Source organism: Babylonia areolata, chromosome 23 (assembly GCF_041734735.1).
Source record: "Babylonia areolata isolate BAREFJ2019XMU chromosome 23, ASM4173473v1, whole genome shotgun sequence".
Lineage (NCBI taxonomy): Eukaryota > Metazoa > Mollusca > Gastropoda > Neogastropoda > Buccinidae > Babylonia > Babylonia areolata.
This window is the reverse complement of record NC_134898.1, coordinates 25,671,599-25,691,882: the sequence shown is the minus strand read 5'-3', so window position 1 is coordinate 25,691,882 and position 20,284 is coordinate 25,671,599. Positions and strand designations below refer to the sequence as shown.

At 44.3% G+C, this 20,284-nt stretch overlaps 1 protein-coding gene across 1 annotated transcript in view; it reads right to left on the bottom strand.

The window, feature by feature from the left end:
- LOC143298129 (uncharacterized) overlaps window positions 1-20,284 on the bottom strand; it is a 212,710-nt gene that overhangs the window by 89,076 nt on the left and 103,350 nt on the right. Inside the window, exons 56-65 of the mRNA XM_076610849.1 lie at window positions 19,514-19,583; window positions 16,963-17,077; window positions 13,927-14,025; window positions 11,990-12,090; window positions 11,179-11,328; window positions 6,285-6,359; window positions 4,734-4,904; window positions 3,458-3,610; window positions 2,090-2,197; window positions 713-879 (exon numbers count right to left, since the gene is read on the bottom strand). Coding sequence (XP_076466964.1) covers window positions 713-879; window positions 2,090-2,197; window positions 3,458-3,610; window positions 4,734-4,904; window positions 6,285-6,359; window positions 11,179-11,328; window positions 11,990-12,090; window positions 13,927-14,025; window positions 16,963-17,077; window positions 19,514-19,583 — 1,209 coding nt within the window. The remainder of the gene's footprint in view (window positions 1-712; window positions 880-2,089; window positions 2,198-3,457; window positions 3,611-4,733; window positions 4,905-6,284; window positions 6,360-11,178; window positions 11,329-11,989; window positions 12,091-13,926; window positions 14,026-16,962; window positions 17,078-19,513; window positions 19,584-20,284) is intronic.

The following is a 20,284-nucleotide window of genomic DNA, read 5'->3' as shown; positions in this document are numbered from 1 at the left end:
ATAATAATAATAACAGACAACACAAACACATTGCATACATACATTTTAACATACATATACATGCAAATGGTAACATGTAACATGCCCCCCCCCCTACCCCCACACATGCAAACATAGGCACCACACCACACCAGAACACACCACACACACACACAACACACATGTCCCCCCCCCCCTCCCCCCACACACGCAAACATAGGCACCACACCACACCAAACCAGAACACACCACACACACACACCAACACATGTCCCCACCATGTCCCCCCCCTACCCGTGGTGAAAGCTGAGCACCCGGTGCATCCTGACCACGACCATGTGGGCGATGGTGAAGTCTGACAACATCATGTCCACACACACACACACCAACACACATGTCCCCTCCCTTACCCGTGGTGAAAGCTGAGCACCCGGTGCATCCTGACCATGTGGGCGATGGTGAAGTCTGACAACATGATGTCCACACACACACACATGTCCCCCCCCCTACCCGTGGTGAAAGCTGAGCACCTGGCGCATCCTGACAATATGGGCGATGGTGAAGTCTGACAACATGATGTCCACACACACACACACACATGTCCCCCCCTTACCCGTGGTGAAAGCTGAGCACCTGGCGCATCCTGACGACATGGGCGATGGTGAAGTCTGATAACATGATGTCCACACACACACACACCCACACACATGTCCCCCCCCCCCCCCCCCCCTACCCGTGGTGAAAGCTGAGCACCCGGTGCATCCTGACGACATGGGCGATGGTGAAGTCTGACAACATGATGTCCAGACGCACGTTGCCAAACTCCTCGTTGTAGCGTGTCAGGTGGGCGTGCAGGCAGGTGTGCAGGTCGCCCAGGTTCTCCACAGGTTGCAGCAGCACCTGGTGGGGTGGGGTGGGTGTGGATAGGTGTAGGCCAGTGGCAGGTGGGGATGTTGGATGTTTTGAGAACCACTACAGCTACAAGGTGTTGAATGGTGAAGGAGTGTAGTGGGGGTGGGGGTGGGAGTTTTAAGGGGTGGGGGCAGGGGGGGGGGGGTGAGTGTGTGTTGGGAGGGGAGGGAGCATGTGTGTGTGTGTGTGTGTGTGTGTGTGTGTGTGTGTGTGTGTGTTGTGGGTGTGTTGTTCTTGTTGTGTGTTTGTGTGTGTTCTGTGTGTGTTATGGGCATGTTTGTTGTTTGTTGTTTTTGATTTTGGTGTGTGTGTGTGTGTGTGTGTGTGTGTGTGTGTGTGTGTGTGTGTGTGTGTGTGTGTGTGTGTGTGTGAGTGAGTGAGTGCATGTGTGTGTATATACATTTATGTAGGTGTGTGTGTGTGAAAAAGAGAGAGATAGAAGAGAATGGGAGAAGAGACAGAGACAGAGAAACAGAAAGAGAGAGAAACAGACCTCATGCATGCATACATGCATATACTCATTCATGTCTGCCCGTGTGTGGGCATGTGATGATATAATACTATAATACTATTCATATGTGTGTGTAAGTGTGTGTGTGTGAGTGTGTGTGTCTGTGCATATCTAAAGGACCCTCTCAAATCCTTTTTTTTTTTTTAATGAATGTCTGCCAGCAAACTGGGGAGAATGGTTTGCTTCAATCCAGTACAAAGCAATAGCATGGAGAGCAGTTCCACGCCAAACAGTCAAACAGGTAACACATAATCGTCTCACCCATCTACCTTGATCTGCTAGGTGTCAAGCGATCAAACAGATGACATGCCAGCGCATCCGCCACCTGCCTGGATCTGCTTGGCACCAAATGATCAAACAGATGAGACATGTCATCGTCTCCACCACCTACTTTTATCTGCTTTGCGCCAAATGCTCAAACAGGTGAGACATGTCATCGTCTCCGCCCACCTGCCTTGATCTGCTTGGCACCAAACGATCAAACAGGTGACATGTCATCATCTCCACTTACATCGATCTGCTTGACACCAAATGATCAAACAGGTGAGACATGTTATCGTCTCCACCACCTACTTTTATCTGCTTGGCACCAAATGATCAAACAGGTAAATTGTCGTCGTCACCACCTACTTTTATCTGCTTGGCACCAAATGATCAAACAGGTAAATTGTCGTCGTCACCACCTACTTTGATCTGCTTGGTGCCGTGTGTGGTGACCGGGCGCTGGTAGATGCGGGTGTCCATGGGGAAGGTGACAAAGTGTTCTGGAATCTTCTCCTCCAGCTTGGACCAGTGCTGAACACACATCGCATCACATTGCACGCACACATCGCATCACATTGCGCACACACATTGCATCACATTGCACACACACATTGCATCACATCGCACACACACACACATATTGCATCACATTACGCACACACATCGCATCACATTGCACACACACACTGCATCACATCTGACCAACACTGACCCAACACACACATCGCATCACATCAGACCAACGCTGACCTAACACACACATCGCATCACATTGCACACACACATCACATCACATTAGACCCATGCTGACCCAACACACATCGCATCACATCGATCTCTGGTCATTGCACAACTACCAACATGTTTAACACCTGACCACCACCACCCCCAAAACACAACAACAGAGTATGACTACCTAAATGGAAACAAAAAACAGCCATTCATGTACAAATCCACTCTTAGCTTGTGAGTTGTAGCCCACAAATGCTGCAGAAGTTCAATAGCTGTCTACTCATATCTAAAAAAAAAAATATATATATATATGGTGCAAAAATAATTCAGATGTTAAAGTCTTTCATAATCTTTGACAAGCAAGAATGCATCAATGCAGGCTTACATTCCATCTGGATAGACCATCCCGGAGCAAGAGAAGTTAAAGCTCTTTTAACTATGACATCTTACATTTTTGAAACCCACACAGATGATAGAAAAGAAATAAAAATTTCGAAGCATATCACAAATCAAATTTCAAATTGAAAAACCACATTACAAATCACAGTCTTGAAATACCACATCCTCAATAAAGTAAGTCTGCATAAAAAGAACAGGGAGAAAAAGAGACTTGACATGTTAGCTTTGTTTTTTTCCTTTTTGCCTTCTTTCCCTTTTCTCCTACGCACTTCCAAGAGTAGCGCGACAGGTACATTCTTGTTTCCAGACACCACCCAATGCTGACATAGATTACGGGATCTTTAACATGCATATTTGATCTTCTGCATGCGTATGCACACGAAGGGGGTTCAGGCACTAGCAGGTCTGCACACATGTTGACCTGGGAGATCGGAAAAATCTTCACCCTTTACCCACCAGGTGCTGTAACTTGGATTCGAACTCAGTACCCTCAGACTGAAAGTCCGACGCTTTAACCACTCTGCTGTTGCATCTGTTGATTCAAAACCTAACCTTGTCACCCTATGATACTTCATGCCAAAAGGGCACACCTGTCTACATAAAATAATCCACCACACCAACAGCAAAACAGTTTCACCTGAAAGACCGGTGGTCACTCACCTGCTGCAAAGCCTGGTCCAGTTTGTCGTCGAACCACAGGAGATCGGTGGAGCGGCTCAGCCGGTCACGCATGATGCGCGTCATCTCGTGTCTCCACATCGCGATCACTGTTCCCTCGTCAGCCTTGCTCTCATCCGCCAGACGACGCAGACACTGGTGACAAGCGTTCAAGCTCAGGCGTCATTCCACAGTATACAGGCATTAGTGGAGATGGTAATAATAATGATAATCATAACAATAATCATAACAATAACGATAATACTAATCATCATCATCATCATGATAATGATGATAATAATAACAATAATAATAACAACAAAATATAACAAGATAAAAAAAAAAATTTACAAAGAAATCACAATAACAACTCTCCCCCCCCCCCACCCCACCCCCAACCCCTACGAAGCGTACAACATACAGTCACCTCACTCCATCACAATCATTGCAGCGTGTACCTGGAAACACTTGCCCCCACCCCCAACCCCTACGAAGCGTACAACATACAGTCACCTCACTCCATCACAATCATTGCAGCGTGTACCTGGAAACACTTGCCCCCACCCCCAACCCCAACGAAGCGTACAACATACAGTCACCTCACTCCATCACATTCATTACACGTGTACCTGGAAACACTTGCCCCCACCCCCAACCCAAACAAAGCGTACAACAAACAGTCGCCTCACTCCATCACAATCATCGCAGCCTGTACCTGGAAACACTTGCCCCCACCCCCACCCCCACCCCCACCCCCTACGAAGCGCACAACATACAGTCACCTCACTGCATCACAATCAATGCAGCGTGTACCTGGAAACACTTGCCCCCACCCCCACCCCCACCCCCTACAAAGCGTACAACATACAGTCACCTCACTCCATCACAATCATTGCAGCGTGTACCTGGAAACACTTCCCCCCACCCCCACCCCCAACCCCTACGAAGCGTACAACATACAGTCACCTCACTGCATCACATTCATTACAGCGTGTACCTGGAAACACTTCGCCCCACCCCCACCCCCACCCCCAACCCCAACGAAGCGTACAACAAACAGTCGCCTCACTCCATCACAATCATCGCAGCCTGTACCTGGAAACACTTGCCCCCACCCCCACCCCCAACCCCTACGAAGCGTACAACATACAGTCACCTCACTGCATCACAATCATTGCAGCGTGTACCTGGAAACACTTGCCCCCACCCCCACCCCCAACCCCTACGAAGCGTACAACAAACAGTCACCTCACTCCATCACAATCATCGCAGCCTGTACCTGGAAACACTTGCTGATGTCCTTGAGGGTGAAGAGGTAGTGGTAGCGGCCGGGCATGGGCGTGGGTCGCAGCACGCTCTGTGCCGCTGTCAGCATGTCGCAGGACATGTTCACCAGGGCGTTGTGCAGGTCAAGGTCAAGGCCAGGTGACTCCTGCTGGGTCATGTTGGCCTGAGGAGAATGGATATATCATTTGTGACTGTCCGTTCTCTTCTCCTCCCCCACCACCCCCCTAGTGAAAATGTGTGTGTGTGTGTGTGTATGTGTGTGTGTGTGTGTGTGTGTGCGTGCATGTGTGTGTGCGTGTGCGTGTGCGTGTGTGTGTGGTGTGTGTGTGTGTGTGTGTGTGCAGATTTACATGAGTGTGTATGCAGATGTACGTGAGTGTGTGTGTGTGTGTGTGTGTAGATGTGTGACGAGGGTGAGGGGGGTGTAGATGTGTGAGTGTTAATGAGTGTTTGAATGTGATTTTGTTTTGAGTGTGTGTGCATTTGTGCATGTGTGCATGTTGAATAAATGACTTTCCGTCTACAAAGTCTGTCAAAGTCATTTTCTTTGATTGTACTTCTATCTATTTCAAATATCAATCTTTGATTCCACACTCCATCTCTCCTGTTTCCTGTGACTCACCACACAACTTTCATTTTCTTTTTTCTTCATTAAATGATAATATTCAAATGTGAAATTGAATCTTTAACCTAGATGTCTACAATCAATGATACTGGCACTCAAACAGGACTAAACAGATATGACCATCATTTATATCATCGATCTTGATGTCATTGCCAACAACAACAATCACCAGAATGTGTGAAAGGGTGCATTGAACAGAATTCCTTTCTTCCAAACCATGAAAAAAAAAATAAACAGAAAACATTTCCCTAGTTAAAGTTTCAGTTTCTCAAGGGGGCATCACTGCGTTTGGACAAACACATACACGCTACAGCACATCTGTGAAGTAGATGGCCAGACTGCAGCAGCACAACCCAACATGCTAAGTCAGGCCTTGAGTGACTGCATGTATACTGATGTACCTACCACATGGGATCTCTTTTACAGAACTTTGCCAAAAAGACACCTTTCTTTGCCATGGGTTCTTTTCCAGTGTGCCAAGTGCATGCTGTACACAGGACCTTCGTTCACCGTTTCATCCAAACAACTAGATGCTCAGCTTGATTCTCCAGTCAAACTTAACTCACTCAGTACAGGCCAGTCCTCTCTTCTCCTCTACACAGACCCCTCAGATGTCCAGTGGGTGTCTGAATGACCCAACCTTTAGCTTCCGTCGTCAGAATTGTGGTATTCTTTGTCAACAAACACCTCTTCAGTATAAGAGCCTTCCACTTGCAATATTTTGATGGTGGTAATTGGGGTGAAACGCTGTTAACGTCATCTCTTTCACCGTTCGTATGGAGTGAGTTAAAAGAAAGGGGAGGGAGCAGGATTCGAACCAACACCCTCACAGACACTACACTGGCAGCTAGGCAGTCTTTATCGTTCTGCCACCTTTCTCCTTACTACCCCGATCAAGCAACAGAGTACCCACTGTACCTCCAGGATGCCATTGACGACAGATTTCAGCGGCTCGTCATGGGTGGGCGGCAAGCTGAACACAGCAAAGTGACGCTGAAAGACAAACACAGCCGGTCAAAGTCTCACATCAGTCTCTGGTTTTAATTTGTTTTGGGTTGTTGTTGTTTTCTTTGTTGTTGTTGTTGTTGTTTGTTTATAATAAACTGGACAAAGAACAGTGGCTACAAAGCACTGGACAAAGAACAGTGGCTACAAAGCACTGGACAAAGAACAGTGGCTACAAAGCACTGGACAAAGAACAGTGGCTACAAAGCACAGGACAAAGAACAGTGGCTACAAAGCACTGGACAAAGAACAGTGGCTACAAAGTACAGGACAAAGAATAGGACTTACAAACTATACAAAGCATACAAAATGTAGGTGTGAAAGGCAGAGCAGGTGAAAGTTTCACATCAATCCTTTTTATTCTGTTTTATTTCTGTTTGTAATAAACTGGACAAAGAACAGTAATTTCAAAGCACTGGACAAAGAACAACAGTTACAAAGCACTGGACAGGAGAAGACAAGAATGACTGCAGGATTCTTCAAAGACAAAAAACTAAAGTTATAAAAACCTTTTGGGTGGTAGTTGAATCCTCTTTGTTTTGACACGACGTTTCGGACCATAGGCCCGTTGTCAAGTGATGAGAAGAGGACAGTGTGAATAGGAAAGCCTATGTGAGGAAAGGGTGATGACATCTCACTACTTTCTGTTTTGATGGGCCATGCACACTAAACACTTGCTGATCACCATTCAGTGCCATACGTACTCACACACACATACATGCACGCACACACACACACACACACACACACACACACACACACACACACACACCACACACACACACACACACACTTAAAAAAAAAATTTTTTTAAATGCATACATCTATATATTGCTTCTAAAAAGAGGGATAGGAGGTAAGGAAAGAAAAAGGACAGAGAGATCAAGGCAGAAGGGCCCAGGCGCTAGACGTCAGTGACTCTGATGTTCAATCCACTCGGCTGTGCGGTCCCCAAGCGGTCAATGACGCGGCTCTCCATGTACTTTCTGTACGTGCTGTCACTGGGGTTCTGCCACACAGCTGAGATTCTTGCATGGGTGAAGCTGTGGTGTGGGCCAGTAAAATGCTGGCCGATAGGATTGTTGTAGCCTAGCTTCATCGACCTCAGGTGTTCGGAGAAACGTTCGCCCAGAGAACAGTAGGTTTCCCCCACATACAGTTTGGAGCAGAGGGTGCAGGACAGAATGTATACAATCTCAGTGGACTGGCAGTTGAGATGACATTTCACAGTGAAAGTGCCAGAGGGGCCAACGACTGAACTTGAGGTGTCTATAAAGGGACAGGTCTTGCACTTTTGATCCCCACAGGGTCTGCACCCTCGTGAGGTTGAATGGCTGGTAAGGGGTCTGAGTTTGGACTTCACGAGCATGTCACGTAGGTTCTTGTCTCTCTGAAAGGCAATTAGCGGTGGCTTGGGAAAGACTTGTCTGAGGTCTGGATCCTGTTGTAGGAGATTGAAGTTTTCACGCAGGATTCTGCAGATTGGCAGGTTGTGTGGGTGATATGGTATGACAACGAGGATCGTGCCATGGCAGTCATACCATATGACCGCTTGGGGACCGCACAGCCGAGTGGATTGAACATCAGAGTCACTGACGTCTAGCGCCTGGGCCCTTCTGCCTTGATCTCTCTGTCCTTTTTCTTTCCTTACCTCCTATCCCTCTTTTTAGAAGCAATATATAGATGTATGCATTTTTTTTTTTCTTCTTTTTTTAAAGGGTGTGTGTGTGTGTGTGTGTGTGTGTGTGTGTGTGCGTGCGTGCGTGCGTGCGTGCGTGCGTGTGTGTGTGTGTATGTGTGTGTGCGTGCATGTATCTGCATGCATGCGTGCGTGCGTGCGTGTGTGCGTGTGTGTGTGTGTGTGCATGTATGTGTGTGTGAGTACGTATGGCACTGAATGGTGATCAGCAAGTGTTTAGTGTGCATGGCCCATCAAAACAGAAAGTAGTGAGATGTCATCACCCTTTCCTCACATAGGCTTTCCTATTCACACTGTCCTCTTCTCATCACTTGACAACGGGCCTATGGTCCGAAACGTCGTGTCAAAACAAAGAGGATTCAACTACCACCCAAAAGGTTTTTATAACTTTAGTTTTTTGTCACTGGACAGGAGAACAACAGTTACAAAGCACTGGACAAAGAACAATAGTTACAAAGTACAGGACAGGAGAACAACAGTTACAAAGCACTGGACAAAGAACAATAGTTACAAAGTACTGGACAGGAGAACAACAGTTACAAAGTACTGGGCAGGAGAACAATAGTTACAAAGCACTGGACAAAGAACAATAATTACAAAGTACTGGACAGGAGAACAATAGTTACAAAGCACTGGACAAAGAACAATAGTTACAAACTACTGGACAGGAGAACAATAGTTACAAAGTACTGGACAGGAGAACAATAGTTACAAAGCACTGGACAGGAGAACAATAGTTACAAAGCACTGGGCAAAGAACAATAGTTACAAAGCACTGGACAGGAGAACAATAGTTACAAAGCACTGGACAAAGAACAATAGTTACAAAGCACTGGGCAAAGAACAATAGTTACAAAGCACTGGACAAAGAACAATAGTTACAAAGCACTGGGCAAAGAACAATAGTTACAAAGCACTGGACAGGAGAACAATAGTTACAAAGCACTGGACAAAGAACAATAGTTACAAAGTACTGGACAGGAGAACAATAGTTACAAAGTACTGGACAAAGAACAATAGTTACAAAGTACTGGACAGGAGAACAATAGTTACAAAGCACTGGACAGGAGAACAATAGTTACAAAGCACTGGACAAAGAACAATAGTTACAAAGTACTGGACAGGAGAACAATAGTTACAAAGTACTGGACAAAGAACAATAGTTACAAAGTACTGGACAGGAGAACAATAATTACAAAGCACTGGACAAAGAACAATAATTACAAAGTACTGGACAAAGAACAACAGTTACAAAGCACTGGACAAAGAACAATAATTACAAAGTACTGGACAGGAGAACAATAGTTACAAAGTACTGGACAGGAGAACAATAATTACAAAGCACTGGACAAAGAACAATAATTACAAAGTACTGGACAAAGAACAACAGTTACAAAGCACTGGACAAAGAACAATAATTACAAAGTACTGGACAGGAGAACAATAGTTACAAAGCACTGGACAGGAGAACAATAGTTACAAAGTACTGGACAAAGAACAATAATTACAAAGTACTGGACAAAGAACAATAGTTACAAAGTACTGGGCAGGAGAACAATAGTTACAAAGCACTGGACAAGAGAACAATAGTTACAAAGCACTGGACAAGAGAACAATAGTTACAAAGTACTGGACAAAGAACAATAGTTACAAAGTACTGGACAAAGAACAATAGTTACAAAGCACTGGACAAAGAACAATCATTACAAAGCACTGGACAAAGAACAATAGTTACAAAGCACTGGACAAGAGAACAATAGTTACAAAGCACTGGACAAGGAGCTAGACAAGTTACAAAGTACTAGAGAAAAAAAACCATAGTTACAAAGCACAGGACAAGGAACAGTACTGGAGAAAAAACAATAGTTACAAAGCACTGGACAAAGAACAATAGTTACAAAACAGAGGACAAACAACAGTATTGGAGAAAGAACAATAGTTACAAAGCGCTGGACAATGAAAAGCTACAAAGCACTAGACAAAGAACAATCATTACAAAGTACAGGAAGCGTATGAAATGCGCATGTGAAAGGTAGAAAAGGTGAAGGTTTTACAGCACCATACTTATATTCATCTGTCGTTTTGTTCTGTTGTTTTTTTTTTTCTTTTCTTTTTTTTCTTTTTGATAAACTAGTCAAGGAACAGTAGTGACAAAAAAGTAAATGGGGCATGAAAAACATGTACAGTGATCCCGACATCCTTGAAGGTACACGGTGCTAAAATCTGGGTCTATTATTTTTTCCACATCAACTGGAACCATGAGGGCAGCCTGAAAGAATGTCCTAAGATGACAAAAACAAGAGACTGACATGCTGGGGGCAAACTGTTTTAGCACACTAGATAAAAAGGGACAAATATTTCCATCCTGGGGCACTTAAAAGGTTAAAAATACATACATAAATTTAAAAAAAAAACAAAAAAAAACCAAGAGAGGCAAGGCCTTAAAGACTCACTTGTGATACACTGAAAAAAAAATCCAAGCTTTTTATGTATTGTGTATAATTTCAAATTGCAATGCTTAAGATGAGAAAGATCAGTTTAAAGCGAATTAAGTCCCCTAGCATTAATTACAGAGTAATTTCCCTTTTTTACTATCTGCACCAAAACGTTTGCAAAATAAATAAAACTTCCATGCTTAACAAAAGAAGTTCCTGTTTGAACAAAAAATGATAATAATGACTGCTCTTGTTGTTGGGTCAAAGTGCCAAGTTTAGAGAATACAAAAAATTTAAATATAACAGTAAATGCAGTTTGCATATAATTAGGCTTCATTTTTTTTTTTTTTTTTGTGCCCATCCCAGAGGTGAAATATTGTTTAAACAAGATGACTGGAAAGAACTTAATTTTTCCTATTTTTATGCCAAATTTGGTGTCAACTGACAAAGTAGTTGCAGAGAAAATGTCAATGTTTAAGTTTACCACGGACACACAGACACACACACACACACACACAGACAACCGAACACCGGGTTAAAACATAGACTCACTTTGTTTACACAAGTGAGTCAAAAAGGGACAAATAGTTCCATCCCGGGGGCACTCAAAAGGTTAAAAATACATACATACATGTAAAGAAAAAAAAAAAAAAACAAGAAAGGACAGACTGACCAGCAGTCGTTCCGACAGCTCCCTGTTGGCGATGGCTGGGTAATCAGTCAGGGCCATCGCGGAGAACACCGTCAGACCTTCCACCGTGCGTGACTCAAACGGCTTCTGCAGCGTGCACAGCACACGGTCATCCAAAAGCTGACGCAGCAACTGAAACGACGCAAAGACCACGACTGTCACGTGTGTGCGCTGATGAGCGACGCAATGACCATGACTGTTACACATGTGTTTATGATAGACACGAAGATTGCAACTATTGCATGTGTCATTAAATGACACAAAGATCGCAGCTGTCACATATGCATTGATGAACACTACAAATATCATGACTGTCACATGCATTAATGAATTACACAAAAATCACGACTGTCACATCACATGTGTGAATGAACATGAAGATTTCAAACCCAAACATCACACTCACTTTCCAATGACAAATATTAAATGCACACGCGCGCACACACACACACACACACACACACACACACAGAAGCCAGAGGCTCACATGACACATGTAAATAAATAAATAAATAAATAAACAAACAGATGCAGACATAGACAGATAGATAAACACACAGAGAGACAGAGAGTTAGAGAGACTTTTCATTTCTACATTCCTTCAATCCATTACTGAAAACTTTCACATGCTTTCACATGACTGTTAAGCAGGACATTTTGCACCCCAGAAAATTCAAATTTTAAAACATTGACACAGCCTGCAAGAGTGCTGCCCACCCCCCACTTCACAATTCTCCCAAGCCTCCACCTCTACCCCTCCCCTCCGTATCCAGCAAAGAGAAGGGGAGACAACCTCATTGCAGCGCTGAACACCAGAGGGGTTGGTCTCTGGCAGGTTGATGTCGTCAATGAACACCTTCAGCTTCTTGTTCTCTTTGGCTCCGTACACAAAGCCTGAAAAACAGCACACAGCATAAGTCATCTTCGCTCCTTACACAAAGCCTGAAAAACAGTGCAGTGTCTGTCATCTTGGTTCTGTACACAAAGCCTGAAAAACAACGCATAACATAAGTCATCTTCGCTCCTTACACAAAGCCTGAAGAATGGTGCACTGTCTGTCACTTTAACTCTGTACACAAAGCCTGATAAACAGTGCACTGTCACCTTGGCTCTGTACACAAAGCCTGAAAAACAGTGCACAACAAAAGTCATCTTAGCTCCATACACAAAGCCTGTAAAAACAGTGCAGTGTCTGTCACCTTGGCTCTGTACACAAAGCCTGTAAAAACAGTGCAGTGTCTGTCACCTTGGCTCTGTACACAAAGCCTGTAAAAACAGTGCACTGTCTGTCACCTTGGCTCTGTACACAAAGCCTGTAAAAACAGTGCACTGTCTGTCACCTTGGCTCTGAACACAAAGTCTGTAAAAACAGTGCACTGTCACCTTGGCTCTGAACACAAAGCCTGTAAAAACAGTGCACTGTCACCTTGGCTCTGTACACAAAGCCTGTAAAAACAGTGACACTGTCTGTCACCTTAGCTCTGAACACAAAGCCTGTAAAAACAGTGCACTGTCTGTCACCTTGGCTCTGTACACAAAGCCTGTAAAAACAGTGCACTGTCTGTCACCTTGGCTCTGAACACAAAGCCTGTAAAAACAGTGCACTGTCTGTCACCTTGGCTCTGAACACAAAGCCTGTAAAAACAGTGCAGGGTGCTGGTCACTTCTGTGGTCTAAATGCACTGCACACTGCTGCTGTTTTGTTGTTATTGTTGCTGCTGTAGTTATTGTTGCTGTTACTATTGTTTTTTTCATTTTGTTTTTGGTTGTTGTTTTTTTAGAGTAGCCTTTAACAGGATATAAAATGAAAACCATGAAATATGCTCCCTCACACGGCATTTCCACCCAAATATCCCATTTTGATTTGTCTCTACACAGCACAAGTAGTATTTGTCATCATAAATCACAGACCATTGATGCTCTACCCTGATGAGAATAACAAATAAATGAATAAATGAAATAATGAATAATAACAATAACAACAATAATGAATATTATAGCAATAATAATGATTACAACATAAATGACATTTATACAGTGTATACCCTGCAGCTCTACACACACGATACAGAACAGACTCCACAGACCAACAAACATAAATGACAAACATTTATACAGCGTTTAGCCTGCAGGTCTACACACAAGATACAGAACAGACTCCACAGACCAACAAACAGACAGCAGACCTGCCTCCCCTAAAATCTAAACCTGAGTCCTGGTCAACAAAATAACTGTGTAATTTGAAGAGAAGAAGAAGAAAAAAATGGATGTACTCCACGTACACAGACCAAATTATTGGAACTTTTGTTTTAACGTAACCTGGTTTTGTACCCACAAAACACTGCACATGCAAATGAGTAGAGAAGGGTAGCAACAGCTTAATATCTTGACATCATTTGAGGCCTATTTCTTGTTCAGTCTTGAGTATTATCGTACTCATCTGAAAAACTGCATACAAAGAATGTGAAAACTGTAACGATAGGCAGGCCTGAGACAAACAGACAGAGAGAGAATGAATGAATGAAGGAAGGAAGGAAGGAAGGAAGGAGGGATGGAAGGAAATGGGGACGGAATGGCTTATTCATAATAGGCCAAGGCCTCAAAACAAAAGCCTATGTGACAACATGTACCATCATACAGAAATATAGGCATACAGTCTGTAAACACAGAGAGAGATAAGAGAGACGTATAAAAATACAGAGAAAGAGTGCATCGGCCTGAGAATCGAACCTTGGCGGTGATAGATGTTGGACTCCACAAACTGCTGGAGCTGACCGGCAGTGGAGGCCCCGGAGAACACCAGTCGCTTGCAGATGGACGTCTGGGGATCTGTGGACAGCCATCACCTATCACAGTGAGATATCATCCCCCTCCCCTTCCCCTACAACACCTGTCACACATCACAATGAGATATCATCTCCCTCCCCTTCCCCTACAACACCTGTCACACATCACAATGAGATATCATCTCCCTCCCCTACAACACCTGTCACACATCACAATGAGATATCATCTCCCTCCCCTACAACACCTGTCACACATCACAGTGAGATATCATCCCCCTCCCCTACAACACCTGTCACACATCACAGTGAGATATCATCCCTCCCCCTCCCCTACAACACCTGTCACACATCACAATGAGATATCATCCCCCTCCCCTACAACACCTGTCACACATCACAATGAGATATCATCTCCCTCCCCTACAACACCTGTCACACATCACAGTGATATATCATCCATCCCCCTCCACTTCCCCTACAACACCTGTCACACATCACAGTGAGATATCATCCCCCTCCCCTACAACACCTGTCACACATCACAATGAGATATCATCCCCCTCCCCTACAACACCTGTCATACATCACAGTGAGATATCATCCCTCCCCCTCCCCTACAACACCTGCCACACATCACAGTGAGATATCATCTCCCTCCCCTATAACACCTGTCACACATCACAGTGAGATATCATCCCTCCCCCTCCCCTATAACACCTGTCACACATCACAGTGAGATATCATCCCCCTCCCCTACAACACCTGTCACACATCACAGTGAGATATCATCCCTCCCCCTCCCCTACAACACCTGCCACACATCACAGTGAGATATCATCTCCCTCCCCTATAACACCTGTCACACATCACAGTGAGATATCATCCCTCCCCCTCCCCTATAACACCTGTCACACATCACAGTGAGATATCATCCCTCCCCCTCCCCTATAACACCTGTCACACATCACAGTGAGATATCATCCCTCCCCCTCCCCTATAACACCTGTCACACATCACAGTGAGATATCATCTCCCTCCCCTATAACACCTGTCACACATCACAGTGAGATATCATCCATCCCCCTCCCCTATAACACCTGTCACACATCACAATGAGATATCATCCCCCTCCCCTTCAACTACAACACCTGTCATACATCACAGTGAGATATCATCCCCCTCCCCTACAACACCTGTCACACATCACAATGAGATATCATCCCCCTCCCCTTCAACTACAACACCTGTCATACATCACAGTGAGATATCATACCCCTCCCCTACAACACCTGTCACACATCACAGTGAGATATCATCTCCCTCCCCTACAACACCTGTCACACATCACAGTGAGATATCATCTCCCTCCCCTACAACACCTGTCACACATCACAATGAGATATCATCCCCCTCCCCTTCAACTACAACACCTGTCATACATCACAGTGAGATATCATACCCCTCCCCTACAACACCTGTCACACATCACAGTGAGATATCATCCCCCTCCCCTACAACACCTGTCACACATCACAGTGAGATATCATCCCCCTCCCCTACAACACCTGTCACACATCACAGTGAGATATCATCCCCCTCCCCTACAACACCTGTCACACATCACAGTGAGATATCATCCCCCTCTCCTACAACACCTGTCATACATCACAGTGAGATATCATCCCCCTCCCCTACAACACCTGTCACACATCACAGTGAGATATCATCCCCCTCCCCTAAAACACCTGTCACACATCACAGTGAAATATCATCCCTCCCCTCCCCTACAACACCTGTCACACATCACAATGAGATATCATCCCCCTCCCCTACAATACCTGTAGGGTATCCCTCCCCTGCCTCTCCTATAATATCTCCTGTCACACATCACAATTATCATCCCATCCACCCCCCACTCCCCTGCAATACCTTCTTTTATGCATGCTAAGAGCATGCTACACAGGGCCTTGGTCTACTGTCTCGTGCAAATAACTAGCATCCAGACCACAACCACTCCAGGTCTAGCAGAGAAGGAGAAGAAAACTCAGTTCTTGTGAGTGTGGCATTCAAACCTTCATTCTCTCTGATTCCCAGGTGGACGTGTTACCACTAGGCCACCACTCCACTCTGTGCACTATCACTGCTGTTCACATACAGTGCAGAGATGCCAACCCCTGTCAAGTGTATGTAGGAACAATCAGGGAATTTGGTAGGAACATTCTTAATTTGGTAGGTACACCTGGACACTGACCCACATCAAGCAAACAGGTACAGACGCTGTCTGACCGAGATGCAACTTGATTTGACCACATTCTCTCTTGTTTGGGCAAACGGTTAAACTGACTGGTCCACTCAATGCCCTTTCAATGTAAACATAATAATAATAATAATAATGGATACTTATATAGCACACTATCCAAAAATCTGCTCTAGGTGCTTTACAAAAACGCTTTGTTAACATAAAACATTACATCTATGTTACATACACTCACCAAAATATGACTACACACACACACACACACACACACACACACACACACACACACACACACACACACACACACACACACACACACACACACACACACACACACACACACACACACACACACACTGCGTACATACATTTTAACAATACATGTGTATCTAACAGCTACCCTAACACATACACACACATAGGCAGACACAAACTTACATAAACGCACGCGCACACAATACACATTCATATGCACATGCACATGCATGTGATTAGCAGAGCATCATCAGATGAGGCCAAGGTTAATAGTGACTGCCCTGGCCTTGTGATCAATAAGTCTAGAGCGTCTGGGTATTGTTACGACAGGAAAGCGTGTGACCATGCTAGACGGCCGAACAAACTGTGATCCAGCAAAACAAACTACGGTGAAATAGTGACAGTTGACATCTCTGTGAGCGCCAGTTAGGGACAAAAGGCATGGTGTGTATGGTGTGCAGTACTCACCCTGCACGTCGATGAAGGTGTTGATGAGAGCCGTCTTGCCCGAGCCGTGAGGGCCCACCAGCAAGACGTTCTGACCCGACGCTGCTGCAAACTCCATCAGGATGCGCGAGCGGATCTGTGTGCACAAGAGTTCACTTCAGTTCTTCTGCGTTCACTCGTATGCACACGAGTGGGCTTTTATGTGTATGACCGTTTTCACCCCGCCATGTAGGCAGCCATACTCCGTTTTCAGGGGTGTGCATGCTGGGTATGTTCTTGTTTCCGTAACCCACCGAACGCTGACATGGATTACAGGATCTTTAACATGCGTATCTGATCTTCTGCTTGCATATACACACGAAGGGGGTTCAGGCACTAGCAGGTCTGCACATATGTTGACCTGGGAGATCGTAAAAATCTCCACCCTTTACCCACCAGGCGCCGTCACCGTGATTCGAACCTGGGACCCTCAGATTGACAGTCCAACGCTTTAACCACTCGGCTATTGCGCCCGTCGTTCACTTCAGTTCAGTTCAGTTCAGTTGTTCAAGGAGGTGTCACTGCGTTTCGACGAAATCTGTATACACTATGCCACACAACCTACACCTGCTAAGCAGATGCCTCAGACCAACAGTGTGATCCAACCAAAGACTTTAGCCCTACGGAAAGACCCGCCACTTTGCGCGGTAAGTGAAGCCGACCTGACGCAATCGCGAAAACGGCCCATCCCACTTCTCCCGACTAAACGCCTGCTGATGCATACTGTCTGTAATATGGCGAGCAAGCCGAGAGGAAGTTGGTGTGCGGCACCTAATTGCCACAATTCTCGAAAAAAAGGATTCCGACTGTTTTCATTTCCAAAGGATAAAGATAGGTGAGTTTTGTTTTTGTCTTTTGTTTAGATCTAAATGTTGAAAATCTCTCGAAAAAATTCGCAGAGGCTTAGTTCAGTGTATAATTTGGTTTGGCTATCATGCTAGATTCTAGATCTATATCATTTGTATCAGATCTATACAGTTGTAAAATAAAGTGGGAATGATCCCGACGAAGATTCCGACGCACATTTTTGTCTTCTGTTTAAACATTGATAATAAACTCATTTAAGAAAACAACAACTTATAACCATGTTCACGGCACTCGCTAAAACGTTTGTGAGGGCGAGAGAGGGAAAGGGGTGGGGAGGTGAGAAACGAGACAGGGAAAGGGGGGGGGATGAGGAGGGGGATATAAACTTTACTAATTAAAGCCGATTTGTGAGCAGATGGATTTGTAGTAAATCTCTTTTTGTTTTGTTTCAACACAGGTGTAAGAAATGGGTGCAAAACTGCAGGCGTGCAGACCTCGTGGGCCAGTCAGAAACTTATCTCCATGCCAATTGCTGTTTGTGTTCCGACCACTTTGAGGCCAGTCAGTTCATGAACCCCTCCAGCAAAACTTGTCGACTGAACTGGAATGCTGTCTCGATGCTGTTCAGTGTTCCGAACCCCCCTCCAACCATTTCTACAAAACGACCCCTCCCTCAGAGATGCGAACCACCTCCGAAAAAAGCACGCAAGCAAAAGAAGAAAACAACATTGGAAGGTGATGCAGGTAAGTACATCCATTTAATCTATGCCTAAACCATTAACAAAAACTGATCTAGTAGAAAGTAATAACTATGGATGAGAGATTTGCTTCTCTGGCAGACACATCTAAAGCACCATTGACAAAGTTTAAAAAATCAGCCAGGAGTGTTGTTAATTTGTTCATGTCCGGGAGGTGGGTGTGTGTAGGGAGGGGGGGTAGGTGGTGTGTGTGTGTGTGTGTGTGTGTGTGTGTGTGTGTGTGTGTGTGTTGTGATATGAAACAATATTGTAATTCAGTTTCTTTCTTTCTTTCTTTCATTCTTTTTCTTTCGCTCTGTCTTTTTTTCTGTCTTCATTTTTTGATTCACCTATTTATTTATGTGTTTGTTCGTTAATTATTTGTTTACTTGTTTAGTTATTTTCTTCTGACATGTAATTCTTTAATAATGCATTTAAAAATTGTAAGCACTAGTTAATTTTTTAGTTATTTTAAATTTCTTTAATATTTATCACAAATTTTCTTTCATTCACAACACCTGAATTTCATTTAAGTAAAAGAAGAGAGAGAGAGAGAGAGAGAGAGAGAGAGAGAGAGAGAGAGACACGCCTACACAGCCAGCTTTCCGCGAGTCGGTAAACTGATACTCGGGAAAAGGGGCGAAAACCCCGTCAGCGCGAGGCGGCTCTGGCTTCATTCGCGTTAGTAGAAACAAAGAAGGGAGCGTCTAGGAGTGGCCCGTCTTTCCGTAGGGCTAAAGTCTTTGATCCAACTCGCTTAGTCAGGCCTTGAGGGAAAATGAGATTAAATCAAACTAAATCAAAATAAAATAAAATAACAATGAATCAAATAAATGAAGGATAGGAATCACAAAAGCAGATCTAGCACTGCTGTCATCCAGAACCGAAAACCACCATTATAAACTTTTAAATGATTATCGTTTTTTTCTTTCAAATTCAATGTTTTCCCTGTCATTGTTGACATGAAGGGGAGGAAAAAGTGTACTTACTGTGTCGATAGTGTCGATGAAGACCTCTCCCAGGATGTCCTGGTTGTCTGTGTACACTGCTTCTGGCACTCTGCGTCACCAGTAACATGTGTCATGTCAACCTCTGGCTTCTGTGTGTGTGTGTGTGTGTGTGTGTGTGTGTGTGTGTGTGTGTGTGTGTGTGTGTGTGTGTGTGTGTTTGTGCATACATGCATGCATGTGTGTGTGTGTGTGTGTGTGTGTGTGTGTGTGTGTGTGTGTTTGTGTGTTTGTGCGTACATGCATGCATGCGTGTGTGTGTGCGCATGTCTGTGAGCAAGTGTGTGTGTGTGTGTGTGCATGTGCATGTGTGTGAGTCAGTGTTGTTTGTCTGCATTTTTGTGTGTCTGTGTGTGTCTGTGTCTTTGTGTGAGTTAATGAGTTTGAAAGATTAATAGTGACTTTACACATTCAAGAATTAGAAGGTTCTGGGCTGTGCCATTACAATTTTGACTGTATGGACAAAACAATAAATGAAAACAGTTCAACTACTGACCCTTTAGGAAAAAAAAAAAGGGTTTTATCTCTCCTTTACTTCATTATGTGGAAACTTATGTGTTTGAAAATACCTGTGGAGAACCATACATAAAAAAAATCTGTAGTGTTTACACCTGTATATATAAATGTGTACAGATATACACACACACTCACTCAGACACTCAAATATCCACTCACTACAAACACAGACACGTGCAATGCATACATGCACATGCGCACACACACACAAACACACATAAACAAACAAAATATGCA